Raw genomic sequence first — 19,738 nt, 5'->3', positions numbered from 1 at the left:
CAAACAAAAAACATTGTATTGAATCAAAATATTATTATAAATGTATTTACATATATATATATATATATTGCTGGATGTATAATATGCTACAGTTTGACAAAGAATTTAATGAAAACTCTTATATGACAAATATATATCTATATATACGTATTGCTATACAGTTATAAATGTAAAATATATAAACGAGGTCTCGCCCAATGCGCTTTTAAATTGATACAAATCTATAACGGCATATAATTCCAATGGTGACGCATGAGACCTCGAAAAAAAAAAAACAAATTGTACTCGTTTTATTTGTGAACATTGGGTGTCGGATTTTTTAACTGTAAGTACTCGAAGCGTTACTTCGAAGTCTGAGCAGCTTAACCTGTTTGCGTTTTCGAAGTTTTGTACGAAGAGCCTTATTTCGAATTGGGCGCGCAGCTTTCAGTGCTGTAAAAGCCTGACAGCTGTTTTCAACAGAGTTTGCATTGCTTGCGTTGTCCGATTCAGAGTTGTCATCCCAGCTGAGTTTGCCACATCAGAATTAGATTGTTGCTGTTTTGTTGTCTGTTTAAACAATAACACCATATCAAGGTACAAATTTGTTCCAATAAATTAATAGTATGTTCTAAGCAAAAGCAGTTGTGAGCTCGTCTGACTACTAATGTAACTGCATTCAATGTGATTAAGGTTCAAATCGTCAAAACTTTGAACACGTCAGATCTGTGTGCAGCATCCGCAGCAGCCGATAAACAAACCAAAAACATTTATCAATCGGAACCGGAGCAGTGTACATAAAGCAGCTGCACAGATAAAGGCCAAACAGTGTCCAATTAGCCACGAAGTTGCCGACGCGTTGACAATTTTTGACGAAGCCAAACAACACAAACACGCAAACATGGCAGAAACAACAACAAGCATTGATGTCAGCGGCGAAATGGAGGTGCCGCCGCAGCGTCCAGCTGGTGGTCAGAACAGATTCAGCATCGATATGCCAAAGTGCGTAGCCACAGGCACATCTCTTAAGAATGCAATTTAATACCATTTTATGTTTCCCACAGCCTGCCTTCATTGTCGAATTTGCCCACTCCCTTGGAGTTGATTCACATGGTGCGACGTTCCCTGCGCCCGTGGACTGTGTTCTTCAACATCAACAATTTTAAGACTGCGGTCAGCATGCAACGACTGCAAAATCGAGTAACGCGTAATCTATCATTTTTCCAAAGCAACTATATATTCATATTTATAGTGCTGATGATCTACTGTTTGTAAGTGTATATATTATTGTCCATAATTGAGCGCAGTTGTTAACATATTTGTGTGCATCTCTTTTTAGGATTACATCGCCGGTTACTCTACTGGTTATAGCCGCTGTGGCATATGGCTGTCACAAAATACGCTACGTCAATAACAATGTGAATATCGCCGGTTATTCCATGTCGCCGAAGCAGCAAGTCATTGCCTTGAACATGGTAGCGGCACCTCTGCTATTCCTGGCTGGTGCTGGAGCTGTGCTCTTTTGGACGCTGGGCGCATCTTGCTTTGTGATATGCCTGCATGCGGTATTCTACAATATTGACGCAATCGTAACCGAGGAGAACGAGCTATTCTTAGCGCAGGTCGTCTAATTGACGAGCCTCCTACCGAAACTGAGCATGTAGAATCTTAAATCTGTAGCAAGTTAATTGCCGCACAGGGGCCTTATTAGACAATAAGTTGCAATATATATATATTTATATCGAAACCGACTTGTAATTAAGTTTTATCAATCAGCGACAATGTTGCTTTAGACGTATTAAAAAAAAAAAAATAACCGTATACACCAACAAACATGTTTTTTTTTTTTTGTTTTTAATCATTGCACATAAATATGTATATATATATTGTGTACTTAAAGCAATTTGGCAAAAGTATCGCAACAGTAGAAAATGTGGAATGGTCAGAAAGTATACACAATCACATGGTAAAGTGGAATAAATAAAACATGTATAAAAAGAAATTCACTGAGGTATTCAGAACTAGAACTAGGAATGCTTCGTTAGCTTTACAAAATAGATAAGTCTCTTGGTCCAGGTGTGTGTGTGTGTGTATGTGTATGTGTTTACTGTCGCCTAGGCGAACTGCGAGAGCGTTGTCGTCTCCGGATCGTGCTCCTCATCGCTGGCATTCTGATCGAGCTTCTCAAAGCCATTGCGATCGAGCAGTCCGCCCAGCTTAAAGCCCTCGGTCTTCTCCCAGGCATGCCGGCGATTGTGTGTGCCAAATGGCAGGCAACCTGTTGAAACCGCATCAAAATGACAATTTAATTGGGAAAAACAATGGAAATGCACAGAAACATAAATATATATATATATATACAGGGCATGCACTGGACGTTCTTTCACTTGCGTTAATCAGAATTTCATTCATTCGCTGCAATTTAAAACAAACAAAAAAAAAGAACAAAAGACACTTAAAAGTAGATTATTTCTTACATTGTTTAGATTTGTGTATGTATTTTGTATAAAAAATATAGGTATGTATATAGCTGTACACAAAAAATGAGATTACAAAATGAGAAACACGATTCTTGTCGAAGAAACTGGCAAGAGGAATGCATGTATAATCAACTTAAAAGTAAATTTTTGAAACATTATACACACAACTACATAATGGAACTGGAGTGTGAGTGGTATTGGTTAGCACAGACTTTGATTGGAAGCGGCCAGCTCGCGATAGACCAAATCACTGGGTGGCATCGAGCTGATCACTTGATTACCTCGTTTGCGGCGGCGCGCCATAATCAGCGCCAGAACGAATGTGGAGCCGGCAAATAGGAGCATCATCGACGCCACCATTATGGCCTTGCCGCTGGGATGATGGCGAGTCCGTGTCGCATCCACATCGCTAGCCGTTACAGACATGTCGCTTTTAGAGATTTGCTTTGTCGCGGACAGGGACATCGGCTTGGCCAGCGATTTGTGCACAAATTTGTGTATGCGCTTGGGACTCAGTTCAGCCACATAAATCGTATTGCCATCCTCAGTGACGGCCACATCGTGCGGATTCTCGAATTGCAGATTGTTCGGGCCAAACTTGGAGACCAACTGTTTGGTGCGCATGCTCATCACGAAGCCATGCACTTCGTTGTGGTCCTGCGGGGAGGATACACCCAGTTCGGCGGTGGGTCCGTTAACGATCACCAGCTGGCCGCCTAACAATTCATCACATAATTCAAATACATTTTAAATTGGGATAAGTAAGCAAGACTTACCCGCTGCAGGTGTATAGGCCATGCTGAACAGACGATCACCAATGAGCGGACTATGGTATTGGGAATGAAAAGTACCACTGTTCGAGTAGAAGCACTGTACGCGTCCATTCTCACGATCGGCGGCACAGAGCAGCTCCAGTTCGGGCACCAGGGTCAGTGCATGTGGAATTGCAAAGAAATTGGCCGGCGCCACATCATAGGAGTAGCCAGAAAAGGAGTTTTGTCCCCAGACAAGTATCTGTTCGCCCTCCTTCGTGTATTTTATAATGCGCGCATTACAATAGCCGTCGGCTACAAAGAAGTCCCCATTGTTCAGCACCGCCACCGCGGTGGGTTTGCAGAATTTATTTGGACCATTGCCCGAATGAAAGGCAGTGCCCAGTGTCAGAAGTGGTTTACCGCCCTCGCCACGAGGCGAGAATTTAAATACCTGGTGCATAGCGACATCGGTGACCCAAACATTGTCCTCGGGATCAGTGCTCAAGCCGTGCGGCAGGTAAAAGCTGCAAGCAAACGGCAGTCAAATGTAGCAACACAAAAATAATGAATACAATGGATGGCGCTTACAAGTTTTTACCCCATTCGTAGAGCACTTGGCCAGAGTCCGGCTCAAGGCCCAGCACAGTGTTCTCTTTAATGGGACCTCGATTGCGCTCCTGGTATACGTTCGCAGTGTTAAACGTCGTTTGATCCCAAATCCGATCGACTCTGTGAAATATGACCACATTGCCGGCCTTGTCGAAGCTAACCGCGGTGACGGCGCCCAGTTTCACATTATTCGCTGGCCAGCTATTCTGATAGACATAGGCTGAAAAACAATGAGAAGCGATTCAGCATGACCATAAATCTTAAATGTGTAGGGTACTCACTGGTGTTCAGTTTGGCTAACTCAGTCTTCACATCGGTGACTTGCGGTTTGGCGCGCTGTGGCCAATTAATTTCGGCTGCGCCAACACCTTTCAGCATTTGCTGTAGACGCTCGCTGTTGCTCCCGCTGCCAACAGCGACATTATGTAGATAACGTTGAGTGCTTTGATTCTGTGAATAGATTAAAATAAACAGCGTATAATTCAATTTGTTATGGGAGCATAAATTCCTCTAGGTACACACACACACGCGCATGCATGTGTGTGACGTCAGAAAACAAAATAAATACACAAAACATCTGTGTTCAGGTGGAAAACATATGTTGTCGTATTTAGCAGGAAACAATTAAATTATTAACGCGAAAATCACCTCGTTCACAGCAGCAGACGTAGCCAGCGTGCAGCAGACACTCCAGAGAATGCCGATCGCCAGGTAAAGGCTGTGGCTACGTGTACAACTGTTGTTGTTGTTGCTGCTGGAGCGCTTCATGTTTACTCATGAAATGTAAAAGCCAATTTTCCTGTTAAATTAGGCCAGGTTAAAATCTCGTTTGCAGCTTTTGTTGTTGTGTATTGTATTCCCTTAGGCGTGCCACGCGCAAGTCTTCGCAAATCTTCGCGTCTGGTCAGGTCAATACAATTAAATATTGTAGTCAACCAATCGACATGCTCGCGACGTTTTAAGCACAGTAAAATGGCAAGTTGCGAGCAACTGGAATGTTGTTTTTGGCTGGCAAACTGCTTATACAGCTTTAATTCTGGCGAATATGCACAGCAATTAAAAACTTTTGGCAATAAATGATTTATGTAGCTGCAGCAGCCATTTTAACTGGTTGATTGTTAGAACAGCTGGAAGAGTGACCAAACTAGCTAAAGCGTCAAATGTGTTTAAAAAGTGTGGTCACCCTAACGATAGGTTTGACTGCGCGTCTATCGATTGCGGAATTTTTTAAAAATTAATCGTTCTTTAACTGTGTATAAAAACCGCTCAGTAGCTGTTAATTATTGAGTCTGTATGTTGAATCGAACGAGTAACATTTGTGCAAATTCTCTAAACTAAACTAAATTAAATTGAAAAAACTCAGCAGTGCGACTTGGTGACTAACGCACCAACCAACTCTTGTTGCACAATGGAACTTTTAAATCATTGTTTATTTGTAATTATCACAGCTGTTGTGTGCGCCGCAGAATATGAGAAACGCGAATCGCCTTTTCGCCGCAGCTTTATAAATCCATACCCACAATTCAGTTCACACAATGACGGCATAGATCCTGGCGAACCGCTATTCCTGACGCCCCTGCTGAACAATGAGTCCATATCCAGGCAGGAGGTCCGGGATATGGCGCGCGTTAAGGGTCCACAGTTTCTAGGAGTGGAGAGCTATTCGGGCTATCTGACCGTCGACGAGGCTTACGATTCGAATATGTTTTTCTGGTATTTCCCAGCCGAGCAGGATCCGGAGCATGCGCCAGTTCTCTTATGGCTACAAGGAGGACCCGGCGCCTCCTCCCTCATAGGTTTGTTCATGGAGAACGGCCCACTCAGAGTAATCGCTCAGAACAAGCTGCAAAGGACGAAATACGGCTGGAGCAGAACACACAATCTGATCTATATCGATAATCCTGTGGGAACGGGCTTCAGCTTTACGTGCCATGCGGAGGGCTACGCACGCAACGAATGCGATGTGGGACGAAATCTGCACGAGGCAGTCATCCAGCTGTACAAACTGTTCGCGTGGAACAATTCGTCTGGCTTCTGGATCGCAGGCGAGTCGTATGCCGGCAAATATGTGCCCGCCCTGGCCTATCACATGCACAATACTCAGTCTGGACTTGAGGATCACGATCGTATACCGCTTAAGGGCGTGGCTATTGGCAATGGTCTGTCCGACCCGCTGCATCAGCTCAAATACGGTGACTATCTGTATCAGTTGGGCTTGATCGATGAGAACGGCCTAGAAAAGTTCCATTGCGCGGAGGCAGCGGGAAGGGCCTGTATTAGGCAACAGGACATGGACTGCGCCTTTGAGATATTCGATTCCCTGATTCTGGGCGATTTGCCAAGTGGTTCCCTTTTCAAAAACTTGACGGGCTATCAATGGTATTACAATTACTTGCAGGCCTATGACGAGGACTACGTCTCCAAGCTGGGCAACTTTTTGCAGTCAGGTGCCACTCGTCGTGCCATTCATGTGGGCAACAAGCCGTTCCACGACATGGACAAGGAGAATCAAGTGAAGATGTTCCTCAAAGAGGATCTCATGGACAGCGTGGCGCCCTGGATGGAAGAGCTCCTAAAATACTATACCGTCTGCGTATACAGTGGCCAACTGGATATCATAGTTGCCTATCCATTGGTACGAAATTATTTGAAAACCTTAAAGTTCCCGGGCTCCGATCGATATAAGACCGCGCCCCGTAAAATCTGGAGAGTTGACGGGGAATTGGCCGGGTACGTGAAGCAAGCCGGCAATTTGGTTGAAATATTAATACGGAATGCTGGTCACATGGCTCCGCTGGATCAGCCCAAGTGGGTATACGAGATGATTAACCATTTGACTCATTACACTCGTTAAAGTTGGTATTTACATTTTGTACATAGAGTTTTTTACGATAAAGGTAGCAAACTTATTTTAGATTAGTTTATGTGCATGTCAAAAATGTATATATTTATACTTTGTATGAATAAATTATCATGTTTTTAAGAATTGTGAATATTTGAACAAGTGTTTTATCTCATATTATTTTTAAGCATCCAAATTTTGTATTTTTGTTCGTGATCAGCGTACATTAACTCATTTTACTCAAAATGGCAATGTTCACATAACATTTTGCTGTTAACAAACATAAGCAAAGCATCACTGAATCGCGCAACACTATGAATTTTCAACACTGGAACGCGTAATACACCCCGCTTGCCGCTTTGCCCAAAAGCCATTATTATTTTTCGAGTTTCATCCACAGCCACAGTGCAAATTACGGCCGCACGTTAATAAATTATAATATCTAACAATAACAATGCTAAAATAAAGTTAAAACTTAGCTTTATACGTTCATCAACTTAATTTAAGTGTTAAAGTAGTTCTAAAGTGTCCTTTAAGTCGCCAAAAAATAAAATACAAATAGGAGTCTCAAGGCACGCAACTAAAAAGAGGTCGTCTTCGCTGTTCTTGTTATTGTCATAATCGCCTGCTGCTGTTGTTATTTTGTTGTCAGCAATAAATTGAAATACAATCACACACATTGGGCATTTCGCCTGCACGCCTAATGTACGTTCTGATTGCTGCATTTGCCCTGCTGCATACGAACTAGGAATACGAAAATACATTCGCCAGCGCGAAGAAGCAGAAGTGGAGACACTAAGGTGAGTGAGCGCGGCATCAATACAAATGTAAAATTGAAACTGTTATGCCATATGTGACAGTGGCGTCGGCTAAGGGGGTCGCGCTGCACAGTTCAATGCACGATGAACGAGCGAGCCCAAGAATTGGTAACTGTCAAGAACCTGATTATATCAAATGGCAAATGCAGCTGCATTTTATCGAATTTCAGCAGCAAAACAACCACAAAAAATTGAGAACTAGAAAAGTGCAACAAGACATGTAGCTATCCATATAAGTTGAGAGGGTAAAACTCTTAATGCACATTTCTGCTTTTGATGCTTTCGGTGGTTGCTTGCCGTGCGCCCCTTTTGCCGCCTGTCCGAGTCCCAAGCCCGCCGAGCCTGTCACAATTTGATTTAGGCATGTCTGTCGCCTGCTCGATCCGATCGTCGCCTCGCTGCGCTGGCTGCATTCAAATGCAGTTTTTGTACATTTTGCATGTTACTAAAAGTACACGCACAATTGCAAGACAAAGAGACACCATTTGTGTGCATTGTGTAGCCAATAAAAATATTTGCATTGTTAACGCTTTACCCAATTGCAGCTGCACAACGCCAACAACAACAACAACAACATCAGCAGCAGCAGCAGCAGCAGAAGTAGCGCAGTCTGGAGCATCATGCAGCATCATGTGCATGCAGCGAGAACAGCGCCACATTTGCGCGCGGCACATCATCACGGTCACATTGCGCTGCCACCGCATCCCGGCATGGAGCCACATCTGGGCACACTGGCGGCAGCGGCGTCCCTAGCCACACAGCAGCAGCAGCAACAGGCGCCGCCGCCACCGCAACGTGATCACGGACGGTAAGCGATAGACGACAGTTGGACACAATATGTTGGCTTGTTACGGGTTATATGGGTACGGTTAGCCCCTCTTGGCGTCGTGTCTAGGCTCTGCTCTTCTGTACGTTGCGGCAATTATGTTAATTCCTGTCACTGACAATCGCCTGTGAGACTCATCATCCCATTTTCTCAACTCATAAATTATAATTTCAGTGGCTCTTTGTTCTTTAGCGCTCAGCATGACTTCCGCTCGATAACGGGTTTGCAGCAGCAGCAGCAACAACAACAACAACAACAACAACAGCTACAACAACAACATCAGCAGCAGCGGCTGCAATTATCCTTGACGTTCGTTAGGATCGCACTGCGGCCAGTTTCTCTTTTTCTTTTTGCCTTTTTTTTTGTTTTGCCTTCGCTCAGTTTTGTCGCCTTTTGTGCGATCAGATGTTTTCCTACGCTACAGCTCCAAAGCAAAACTGTTCGCCCTAGCCGACCCGTCAGTTGCTCTGCAGTCGCGTTTCGCCTCGCCTCGCAATCGCCTCGCATTGAGCGCGTTCTGAATTCTACATTGATTTCGCAAAAGCATGTAAACGATTTGTGTCAGGTGATGATGCAAGCATTTCCACTAACTAAATGCTCAATTTCTGCATTACAAAGTGAGCACATGCACAGGAAATTCCCTTCAGGAAGAACGTGCAACGATTTCTAAGCCAACAAGTAAAAGCCCGCCTTTGGCTCAATAATTTTATGTTCTCAGCATTGTTTATTATTATATTTAAATGCTGCGAAAGATACGAAAGTTAACCGTTTTATAACTGTGTGTAGATATGTGAAGCCCTTAAAAAGTTTAAATATCAACTACAATAATATAAAGTGAAAATTCAAGGACCTGCATTAGCTCCTGATCTTGCTGATGAAATTCAAGCAGTAAGAAGACGTTTAGTTAGATTTGTGTTTCATATTATCAATTTTGTAATTGTCTTTGATAATGAAAGGAAATGATAAATGAATGTCTGCACAAAGCGATCCTATCCTATCCTAATTCCCATCCAAGTTCAAGATATTCTTGCATTATTTCCTGGTTTTGTGTTCTTTAAGACGGAGAATTCCCTTCAAATGTGTTGATTGAAAAATTTTGAATAATTTGAATTTGAAAATTTACCAAGTCGAGAATTATTTGCTTGCAGAGAATTATTTACTTGCCTAATTTCACAATATTGCTTATGCATCTGCATCCTTTCATCCACTTCAGTTGTATGCAAATTGAGCTACTTGAACTCTTCAGTTGAACAGCTTTGTTTAATTTTAACTCTCTGACAATTTTTTTTAATAGATTTAGCGATTGCAAATTAACTCGCCGAGTGGCTAGCACATGCATTTGTTGGTCAACACGCGGTCATCCACAGATTTGCAAGGATTTCCGAGCTTAAACCCGGTTGTGTCCTCCCTCTTTCCCCCCCCAAATTACCGTCGCTCTCTCTGTCTCTCCATCTATCTATGGTTAGGTGCGTCTCAATTGAAGCTGACAGTTGGCGAAAAATGACACGATGCGCAAGAGAATGCGGCTTTTGTGCTTTGTTAGGGATCAGAAATCCCTATTGTTCGTGCTTTACCGCTGTTGTCTGTCGCTGTAACAAAAACAACAACAACAACAACAGCAACAACAATGGGGCAGGGCGCAAAGGGTGAACCTCTATTGCCTCTGACCGTGCTTTTTTTGTGTTTTGTTATTTTTGTTTTCGATGGCCACTCAATATGCCATTTTATGTGCTTAGCCCCGGCAGTCAAAGCTTATCATTTCATGGCATTCCACGAGACTTTAGGGTTTTCTAATTCCAATACTGAATTTGTGTTCAGTTGTATAATATAATATAAATTAGCTTGGATTCGTGGACTCTGGCGGAATAAGGATTGAGAGTTGAGAAAGTTTCTTATTTGTGAGATTCCATAAAATAAATAAATAGAAACAGAAAAATTGGCATTTCATAGTATGTTTTTCTATAGAAGCCTATGCATTTTTGAGCATTTTTCAACGATCGTAGCTCATCTGAAAAGTTGAATTTCTTGCTGAAATTTTGTATAGATTTGGAGTACGCTGAATGCTCTCCGCCAAGCCAGACACCTGTGCTTATTATGTAGTAAAGCTGCGTTAGGCAAACTAAATTAGTAAATAGGCTTTAGTAATCAGATTAGAGCAGTATAAATTGTTTAGAAAATCTTTTTGATAACAAAATTATGGTCAACAATTAATGCATATCGTTAACAAAAAGTTTAGCACAGGCTGTTGCTCTTATTAAAAACCGTTCAATTTGACTTACACTTGCAGCCTGAATCATCATCATCATCAACAACAGCAACATCACCCGCAGCAGCAGCAGCAGCATCCACAATCGAATGCCGCGTATCACAACAACAGCAGCAACAACGACAACAACAGCAACAATAACAATCAAATGCAAAAGATACGACAGCAACATCAGCATCTCAACAGCAACAGCAATGGCCATTTAACAAAATGTAATCAAGCGCCGCCACCACCACCGCAGGCCTACAATCATCTGGCTGGGAATCCGGCAGCGCTCAGTTACGGCCAGCTGCCACATCATATGACACATCTGGGCAGCTATGCGGCACAGCCGCCGCCGCCAGCGGTGCTAAGCGGCGGCAAGCAGCAGCATTACTATCTGGGCAGTGGCAAGCCTTCCAAGTACAACAACAACAACAACAACAACAACAGCGGAAGCAGCGGCAGCTATTCGCACGCATCCAAGACCATTCTACAGAACACCTACCGTCACGCCAAGAGTAATGGCCAATTGCCTGTCGCAGCTACGGAGGCGCCTGTAGTTGCCGGAGCGACAGCAGCAACAGCAGCTGCCGCAGCGGAACATGCTCTGCCCAGCACATTGCGGATTTTGGGCAACTGCAGGAGCAGCAATGGCGATAGCATAGTCATTGCCAGCAATGAAGCGTCTGAGCTGCCGCCTGCCGAGTCGCCTGATAACTGTGAGCCAGTGAAAGAGGCAACGTTAACGCAGGACGAGGACTGCACAAGCAGCGCAGAGCAATTGGATGCCGCCGGCACGCTGTCCAATGAAGATGGCAGCGCGGCGCGCGGCTCCAAAGACAAGACGCCCATGTGTCTGGTCAACGAGTTGGCCAGGTACAATAAGGTGAGCCAATAAAATGTTTCTTGCTACATCATATATAGATTAAATTCGTCTCATGCCGCCACAGATCACACATCAATATCGCTTGACGGGCGAGCGCGGTCCGGCGCATTGCAAGACCTTTACTGTTACTTTGAAGCTGGGCGAGGAGGAGTATTCAGCAGATGGTTTCAAAATCAAGAAGGCGCAACATTTGGCCGCTTCGAAGGCCATCGAAGAGACCAAATACAAGCATCCGCCGCCAAAGATACGTCGAAACGAAGAGGGCAGCTCAACGCGCACGCACATTACGCCCACCGTTGAGCTAAATGCGCTGGCCATGAAGCTGGGCCAGCGCACCTACTATCTGCTGGATCCAACACAGATGCCGCCTGCAGATGCCATGCTGCCTCCTGAATATGCTACACCGTTGCTGCCAACACCAGCGGCTGGCTTGCCGCCGCCACCGCCGCCGCCTTATGCATTGCGCCGCAATGCCAATGGTGGTTATGTATTGCCGCCTCCGACCATGCATCCGCATCATCATGTGGCGATACAGACACAGCGCGGCATCTATGGTCATCAGCGACCGTTTGCGCCGAAATATCAATCGCGGTATGCACTGGCGCCAGCGCTGGGACCGCATATGCTGGCCGGACCGCATGGACCCTATGCGGCCGCACTGCCCGTCACACCCAGCAAGATAACCTTGTTTGTGGGCAAGCAAAAGTTCGTGGGTGTTGGACGCACACTGCAGCAGGCCAAACACGATGCGGCGGCACGTGCGCTGCAGGTGCTCAAGACGCAGTCGAATAGCTCAGCCGACGAGGCGCTGGACGACTCTATGGATGAGGGTGACAAGAAGTCGCCCATATCGCAGGTGCATGAGATTGGCATCAAGCGCAACATGACGGTGCATTTCAAGGTGCTGCGCGAGGAGGGACCAGCGCACATGAAGAACTTTATCACTGCGTGCATTGTCGGTTCGATTGTGACCGAGGGTGAGGGCAATGGCAAGAAGCTGTCCAAGAAACGTGCTGCCGAAAAGATGCTATCCGAGCTGCAGAAATTGCCGCCTCTCACGCCGACCAAACAGACACCTATGAAGCGCATCAAAGTGAAGACGCCTGGCAAAGGTAGTGCATCGGCAGCTGTCACAGGCATGTCAGCTGCCGGCACCGTCACGCCGCTGGGCAAGCCGGAGCGACGCAAGCGTCTCAGTGCGCCTTTGAAGGAGAAGACCATTTTGGAGCTAGATGATGCCGAGAATCCCATCACGAAACTCATTCAATTACAGCAAACGCGCAAGGAAAAGGAGCCCATCTTCGAGCTAATTGCCAAGAACGGCAACGAGACGTCCAGGCGGCGTGAGTTCGTCATGGAGGTATCCGCCAGCGGCAGCATAGCGCGCGGCACTGGTAACAGCAAAAAGCTGGCCAAACGCAATGCAGCACAGGGTGAGTTAAAGTTTTGCCATATCATTGATTCGTTCTAATTGCATTCAATTTCCTCCAGCCCTGCTCGAACTGCTGGAAACAACGGAGCAAAACGGCGGCGACTCGGAACATGCCTTGGAACACAATTTGCCTGCTGCTACAGCTGTGTCTTTAGGCGGGCTAACTATAGAGTCAACTGGCGGACTCGATGTGCCTATGGTCTCGACGCCTGCAGGTCCTGTGCCCGGTATTTTAATACTGCGTCAAAATAAAAAACGTAAGTGGGAATCCATTAAGGCGACCAAAAGTGGCATATAAAACTTTTTTTTTTGTATTTCAATAGCAGCGAAGAAAAAGGATGCGGGGGTTAAAGCCAATGTAGAGCCAGCTAAGGAAAAGGAAGCCAAAAAAGAAGCTATAATCACAGCAACCGTAACAGAGGGAAAAAGTAGCCGCAACAGCAGCAGCAACAACGAGTCCAATGCTCATGAGGCGGCCAACGAGAGCAGCCTAAACACCTCCACGGGCAGCAACACAAGCGGCGTCAGCAGTAACAGTAGCAACGCGCCCGCCAGCAGTAGCGGCAACAATGCCAGTGGCGGTGGTGATGGTAGCAGCAGCAGTGCTGGTGGCGGCGGTGCTAGTGGTGGCGGCGGTAGCGGCGGCGGTGGTGGTGTGCATATGAAAGAACAGCTGATATATCTCAGTAAATTGTTGGATTTCGAGGTGAGTGGCTGGCATATAAATACAATTAGATCAAAGCTAATTGCTTTTCAAATGGCAGGTCAACTTTTCGGACTATCCCAAGGGTAATCACAATGAGTTTCTTACGATAGTCACGCTCTCCACAACACCGCCGCAGATCTGTCATGGCGTTGGCAAAAGCTGTGAGGAGTCGCAAAATGCCGCGGCGCGCAATGCTCTAAAAATTTTAAGCGAACTGGGCCTAAACAATGCCAAGAAATAATAAGCCAAACTAATTAACTGCAATTTATATATATTTTTTTGTTGTTGTGCATTGCAAAAGTAAATGAAAAAGCAAAAAACACCCGTCCACAAATCAAACTAAAGAAAAAAGAAGAAAGAAAGAAAGAAATAATGAAAACTAGAAGCTGTGTGCAAATTGAAAATATTCAAGAAACAATGCAAGAAACAGTAATTTTTGAAATAGCAAATTATTAGTTAATACCTATTTATTTATTTATGTGCAAGTGTGCGCAATGTGCATTGTTGATTTGCATTTTTGTGTTAACTGCTGTTATTATTTTAATTTATTTGTTGTTGAAATTAATTATTGAAATGAATTGAACAGAGCCCAGAGCCAAGTCAACTAAAACAAAAATATAAACATAAGCAATAGAATAAATTAAAAGCCTTATGGCAGCAAGAGAAAAGTTGAAAAATGTTGCAGTATGTTGCACACATTCTACACAATCACATACTATATTCATATACATATATATATATATCTATATGTATGCATATGTATATATATGTATATATATAGATAAATATAAATATATATGTCTATGTATATTTAGATCGAGCACTCATTAGGCACTTAAATTAAATTGATGAACAAATTATAAACACGTAACTAATAATATTTATTAGCTGCATGCGGCTGCCAAGACGCTTATGCAACGCTTTCAAAAAATAAATACAAAAATTTGTCTGCCACATGTTGCATTTGCCTCACAAATGTGAAATTAGAACACAACAAAATTGAAGCCTGCACACGCTTGTGAAATTTTTAATTTATTTTTTCAAAGCCATGAAAGCCAATCATCGGAGCATAAGAACTGCTGCTGCTGCTTGTGGTCAAATGTATGATGGAACTCGTCGAATAATGAATCTATATAATAATACTATAATTAATATATCTATTAATAAGCAACAATAATTACAACGATCAAGCAACAAATTGTGTGCAGCTAAACAAATTTCCAGCCAACATTTCCATTCGCATATTGTGCGGTTGCAAAGTGAATGTTTGAAATTTGTTGTAGCCCCAACGGCTCCAGCTGCCACAATTTGTGGCAAGTGTATTTGCTTTGAATTGTGGCAAGTGCCCAGTTGGGTCGCATATCAATCGGCTTGTGGCTTATAATGAAGAAAATACAATTTACATAATCGTTAATAATTATATTTAAATGTTTAAAAACCATTTTGTAAATGTTCAGTTTTTTGGCATACACCCCCAACTAAAAAACTGAGCATCTTTATGAATAACGCGTTGTTTAAATTCCACTCCCAGTTTGATTTTTGTTAATCTATGTTTTAAAACACATACACACACACACACTCGGAAATCTTAACTTTATTACACACACACACACACACATATATGTATTTACACTTGCATGTTATGAAATTTGTTGTACAATAGTTTTTAATTGCTTTGCCCAGTAAACAGCACAGATTAAGCGTTAAGTTGCATTATGTCAAATTGTATTTTGTGTAAACAATGTTCGTCGCAACAATGTGCATGATTGCTTTAACTTAAAAGAACAAAACCTAATTTATAAATATTAAAAAGAAAGAAAACATTAAAAGAAAATTACGTACGAAATTCAACTAAAGAAAAGCCTTACGTATAAGCGAATTATATAAACACTTTTAAAAACACATCCAGTATTAAAACACACACATACATAAATAAATATCTTTGATATACACACATAAAAAAAATATATATTTAATATAAAAAAAGAATAATTATAAAATACCTTAAATCGTGCACATTGTCTGCATGCGTCGCCCCACTTCCTCAACTCCTCCTAACTAAACTACCCATTCAAAAGGTTCATTTTGTTAGAAGATTTTGCAAAACAAAAGAACAATAAATGTTACGCATCAAATTAATTGAATACACTTTGCAAAATCTTCACGAAATTAATAAGAAGTAATATATAATGTTGCATTATAATCGTTTATAAAGAAGGAAACCAACCAATCTGTTCATTAAGACAAGACAAAGGAACAAAAACAAAACGAAAAAAAAAATATAGTTGTGACTACAGCTAAATACACACATTTATTAGATTTTAAGCAACAAAAACAATCACAATAATAAGATGCAGAATCGGAAGAAGAAGCAGCAACAACAAAAAGTGTTAGTATTTAAACAAAAGTCTTGTCTTTCGTGAGAAAACAAATACCTAAAAACTATATGACTATGTAAAATGTAATACTTGTAATAAACATTCAAATAAAGTTGAATACTGCCTTTGATTTGATAAACTGACAGCTTTTCAATTTCAGCTTGATTTTTTTTTCTTTCTACTTTTGAGTGCTTAGCTTGTATTTATGGCGCCTGTTAATATCAACAATAAAAATGCGTTATGTAATTTGTCATAAAAATTTGTGAAAATTATGTCTAAATTCACCATAAAACTGGTGACAAGCTTCGAAGGCGGTGCTTGTGCGGGAGAGGTGATGTAGGGGGGGGGGGGGGGGGGGCACATATTAACGCTTGTTAATTTGACAACATTCCTTATATGTTTATTGGGTGTGATATAGATCATGGTGTGTATCTGGCTGCAATGACTAATAAATGAGGAAATTTTCAAAGTTAAAATAACGTGGGCATATACAGTCTGATATGCGTGGGATATAGCTCTTTGAATTCGTAGGAATCAGGAGTAGCGAATATCAATCAAATGCTTCCATTCTATATTAGCATCACAATATTTGGGCAATAATTTCAATTTCTACACGAGATCGAAGAGACATATCTTTAAAAGAAGTGCCTAAATTTAAAGGGTTTAGGAATCAACAACTGATCTCTTCTCTATTGGTTTATATTGATGCCTTTTGGTTTTGGGTCTCGAGCAGCAATGTTAAAGCTTAAATGCTATGAATAAAATATATGGTAGTTCTTGGTGATTGGCATATCATATTTAGCAACAATTGGTTCCATGTCCGATTGCAGCAATAATATTATACTTAGTATCTATAAGTAGGCGCGTCGGTTGCAGCGCTTTGTTTCACTTTCTCCGCTGGCATTTGGCTAGCGATTGAAATACAAGTTTTTAGTGGCAAATGCATAATAAATACATAAAATTAAATAAATGCCTTTGACTTGCACACTTGGGCGCTGGCCTGTAACGGGCCAAGCGTGCTCCAGCTTCCAATTTCAGATGCGCGGACCCGGCAAAATCAAAGCGTTGCCCACATTTGCATATGCATCCGAGCTGGAGATGCGCAGCCGGCGCAATGTGTGTCCATTTCTACGTTTGTGTGTGTGTGTGTGTGTGCGTGTGTGTGTTGATTAATTTATGGCGCTGATAATAATCCGACGGCGGCAACGCCAGCTACAGCGTGTGATTATGAAATTTGTGTTTTTGCCAAAAGAAATCAATAATACGGCGGAGGAGTGAAAGATGTGAAAGACGTGAAAGAGCCCAGGCCAGATGCGATACGAGATGAGAAATTAACATGTGTTTGTCAGCGCCGGCAAAGACATTAGTAACACACACACACACACACACATATATATATATATATATATATAGGTGTATCTGTGTGTCGCACTGTGATGTAATAGGCATTTGATAGCATGCTAGGGAATTGGGTTTCGGATTTCGGGCTTTTTGGGTTTTTGGAATTTTTTGTCGGAAATGAACGTTCAACTCGGCTTGTAGAGTAATTCAAAATCAAATGCTAAGTATTAGCTTAAACCAAATTTTTGTTGTTATTGCTGATTGTTACTGACTTATATAATTTCTTAATTATTTATACCAAATGTTAAACGTTCGTTTCGGGCGCTGCCCAAAAATTTTTATGCCAAATGGGAATTTATTTTTTGTTTTTTTTTTTTTTTTTTTTGTAGCACATGCTGCTGCCATTGAGTCGAATGAAAGTGAAACTCTTTTTCTTCTATTAATTTTTTTTTGTCTTTCGATTATAACATTTGCCGATGCGGGCTGCCTTTGACTTTGGCTAATTTTGCTTTTGATTTATCTACCTGTCTGGCTCGAAGTTAGTTTGAATTTGATATTTGACAAGCATTTAGAAGCAAACGCCCATCCGTCTGTGTCAGGCTGTGGGAATCCGTCTGTGATAGGCATATTTGTTGAAAGCCAAATAAATGCATGGATAGCTAACATTAAGATTTATAATTCGATTTACAATTTGGCTGCAGTTTTCTTTTGAATTAGATTGGATACGGTTTTTGGGGCAAAATTATAATCATTGTGAAAACCTGAAATTTCTTTCAATCATGCTTAATGAGCTGCCAGTTTTTTCCACTTCCTTTTGAGAGATGCGTGTGCGGCACCAGAATATGAATTATTTATCTCCATAGCATGGCCAGTAGCATTGTTGGATGTGTCCACATTTGCATATTTGTTGCCGCTCGTGTGCTTCAATTTGGCTAATGATCGAATAGTTGTTTTTATGTTCGGAATGTCTTGAGCGACCCTCGTTTTTATCTTTCTACATGTTTCCTAAATGCCAGCTGCTGCTTCTTTTCATGTTACAGCAAAAAAAACGGCTATTTCTTAAAGGTCAACTTATAAAAAACTGAAATAAAATCATTTTCGTTGAATAAAGCTAGGCTTGTTTAATTAATAGATTATTTTTAAATTGTAGTTTGTTATAGAACAATTATGAGACATGTGCAGGAAGCGAAGCAGGAAAATTAAACATAAATAAAGTAATTTAGGCGCCCGCATTCGCATAATTAAGAATTAGCCGCAGGTGAAAAGTGAACAAAATATAAATGAATTATGCCACAAATACCTTGTTGCCGCGACTCAAGTGCCAACAATTGGATTACTTCGAACTGAAGTACAGTAAACACTTCAGAATGGACCCAAGCAAATGATGGGGCTCATTTAACATATAAAGCCGAACAATTGTAGAATTTTGCCAAATCTTTTTTCCCGCTGCAAAATCAACAATATGATTAATTTATATTGAACATGATATAGAAAAAAATAAATATAAATTTGTTACAAGTGCTTGCATAATGCTTATTTATATATCAATTTGCGTTGAGAGACAGAAATTAAGGTATTTTGCATAAAAACGAATGTCTGGCCATAATTATGTGTCGAACTGACGGATGCCAGGCAAAATATTAATAAGAAACTCATTTATTTTAAGGCAGCACGTGATTGCTTCTATTTGAATAAAATGACCTGTAAAGTGTGTAAAGCGGGTATCCTAGAGGCAGGGTTTGTTTGACAGGCTAGATGTTAATACATTTGAGTGATTTTTACTTATCTAGCTTTAAACATGGCATAAATGCCAAGATCAGAAAAAATAATCTATTAAGATATTTGACAACAATTTTCACAATTTTATTTTATCCCTGAAGAGGGTTTAATGGATATATATCCAAAATCAGCATCAACAGATGACTTGATAAAGCCATGTCCGCTCGTCTGTTTCTTTGCAAACTTTTCTCTCAGTTCTTATATATATGCAAAATCTTATTAAAATTGGACCACTATATCATAGAGCTGGCATAGGAACGATCAGTCGAAAAATAACTAAAACATACCTTTAATTAAATAACAGATCGCAAATAATCCAAATTGAATTATTCTTATAAGCAAATATTTTATATAGAAACTGTCAAAATCAATGAAATGAAAATAAATACAGGGCATCAGACTGTCTCATATTTATATACAGCTTGGCTACTTCTTATTTTGTCTGGTACAAATTTATATGCTATTTCAGCGGATTTGTCAATAAAGCTAGTAGAAGAAGAATAATGACAAATAAGCCAATAAAAGAAAACATATGAAGTGTCATGTTTATAGATAAGGCACACAAAAGACCTGCACAAAGCTAAGCCAAAAGCAGAATAAAAATTAAAATTAAAATAAAATAAAATAAATAAATAAACACAATGGCCGAATGGCCATAA

At 41.5% G+C, this 19,738-nt stretch overlaps 4 protein-coding genes across 8 annotated transcripts; 3 read left to right on the top strand and 1 right to left on the bottom strand.

Annotated features, from left to right (window-relative positions):
• The first annotated feature begins 486 nt into the window (after nucleotides 1-486).
• On the top strand, nucleotides 487-1,730 carry LOC6625917 (prenylated Rab acceptor protein 1). 2 transcript variants are annotated; one of them, XM_032436623.2, is made up of 4 exons: nucleotides 487-576; nucleotides 673-981; nucleotides 1,044-1,250; nucleotides 1,319-1,730. In XM_032436623.2, the coding sequence occupies exons 2-4, from the start codon at nucleotides 881-883 to the stop codon at nucleotides 1,608-1,610; spliced, it is 600 nt and encodes a 199-aa protein (XP_032292514.1). In that variant the 5' UTR covers nucleotides 487-576; nucleotides 673-880; the 3' UTR covers nucleotides 1,611-1,730. The 2 variants fall into 2 exon arrangements, with proteins under 2 accessions (XP_032292514.1, XP_070066564.1); XM_070210463.1 differs by having other exon boundaries at nucleotides 518-981.
• Nucleotides 1,731-1,876: 146 nt separating this feature from the next.
• On the bottom strand, nucleotides 1,877-4,956 carry Pal1 (Peptidyl-alpha-hydroxyglycine-alpha-amidating lyase 1). 3 transcript variants are annotated; one of them, XM_015173704.3, is made up of 6 exons: nucleotides 4,472-4,956; nucleotides 4,105-4,273; nucleotides 3,803-4,043; nucleotides 3,236-3,738; nucleotides 2,672-3,175; nucleotides 1,877-2,257 (listed from the first exon to the last, which is right to left on the bottom strand). In XM_015173704.3, exons 1-6 carry the CDS (start codon nucleotides 4,589-4,591, stop codon nucleotides 2,094-2,096), a joined length of 1,701 nt encoding a protein of 566 aa, XP_015029190.1. In that variant the 5' UTR covers nucleotides 4,592-4,956; the 3' UTR covers nucleotides 1,877-2,093. The 3 variants fall into 3 exon arrangements, with proteins under 3 accessions (XP_015029190.1, XP_002050433.1, XP_032292513.1); XM_002050397.4 differs by having other exon boundaries at nucleotides 1,878-2,257; nucleotides 2,741-3,175; XM_032436622.2 differs by lacking the exon at nucleotides 1,877-2,257 and adding an exon at nucleotides 2,369-2,394 and having other exon boundaries at nucleotides 2,741-3,175; nucleotides 4,472-4,955.
• Nucleotides 4,957-5,110: 154 nt separating this feature from the next.
• On the top strand, nucleotides 5,111-6,816 carry LOC6626019 (venom serine carboxypeptidase). Its single transcript, XM_002050398.4, has one exon. The coding sequence runs from the start codon at nucleotides 5,232-5,234 to the stop codon at nucleotides 6,675-6,677; it is 1,446 nt and encodes a 481-aa protein (XP_002050434.1). The 5' UTR covers nucleotides 5,111-5,231; the 3' UTR covers nucleotides 6,678-6,816.
• A 221-nt stretch (nucleotides 6,817-7,037) lies between these two features.
• stau (double-stranded RNA-binding protein Staufen) lies at nucleotides 7,038-16,077 on the top strand. Of its 2 annotated transcripts, none has more exons than XM_070210462.1 (7): nucleotides 7,038-7,465; nucleotides 8,029-8,291; nucleotides 10,597-11,443; nucleotides 11,508-12,876; nucleotides 12,935-13,132; nucleotides 13,202-13,581; nucleotides 13,640-16,077. In XM_070210462.1, the coding sequence occupies exons 2-7, from the start codon at nucleotides 8,104-8,106 to the stop codon at nucleotides 13,820-13,822; spliced, it is 3,165 nt and encodes a 1,054-aa protein (XP_070066563.1). In that variant the 5' UTR covers nucleotides 7,038-7,465; nucleotides 8,029-8,103; the 3' UTR covers nucleotides 13,823-16,077. The 2 variants fall into 2 exon arrangements, with proteins under 2 accessions (XP_070066563.1, XP_070066562.1); XM_070210461.1 differs by having other exon boundaries at nucleotides 13,199-13,581.
• The last annotated feature ends 3,661 nt before the right edge of the window (nucleotides 16,078-19,738 follow it).

Source organism: Drosophila virilis, chromosome 5 (genome assembly GCF_030788295.1).
Source record: "Drosophila virilis strain 15010-1051.87 chromosome 5, Dvir_AGI_RSII-ME, whole genome shotgun sequence".
Classification (NCBI taxonomy): Eukaryota; Metazoa; Arthropoda; class Insecta; order Diptera; family Drosophilidae; genus Drosophila; species Drosophila virilis.
Note: the sequence above shows the minus strand (reverse complement) of the source record. Positions and strands in the feature narration are given on the sequence as shown.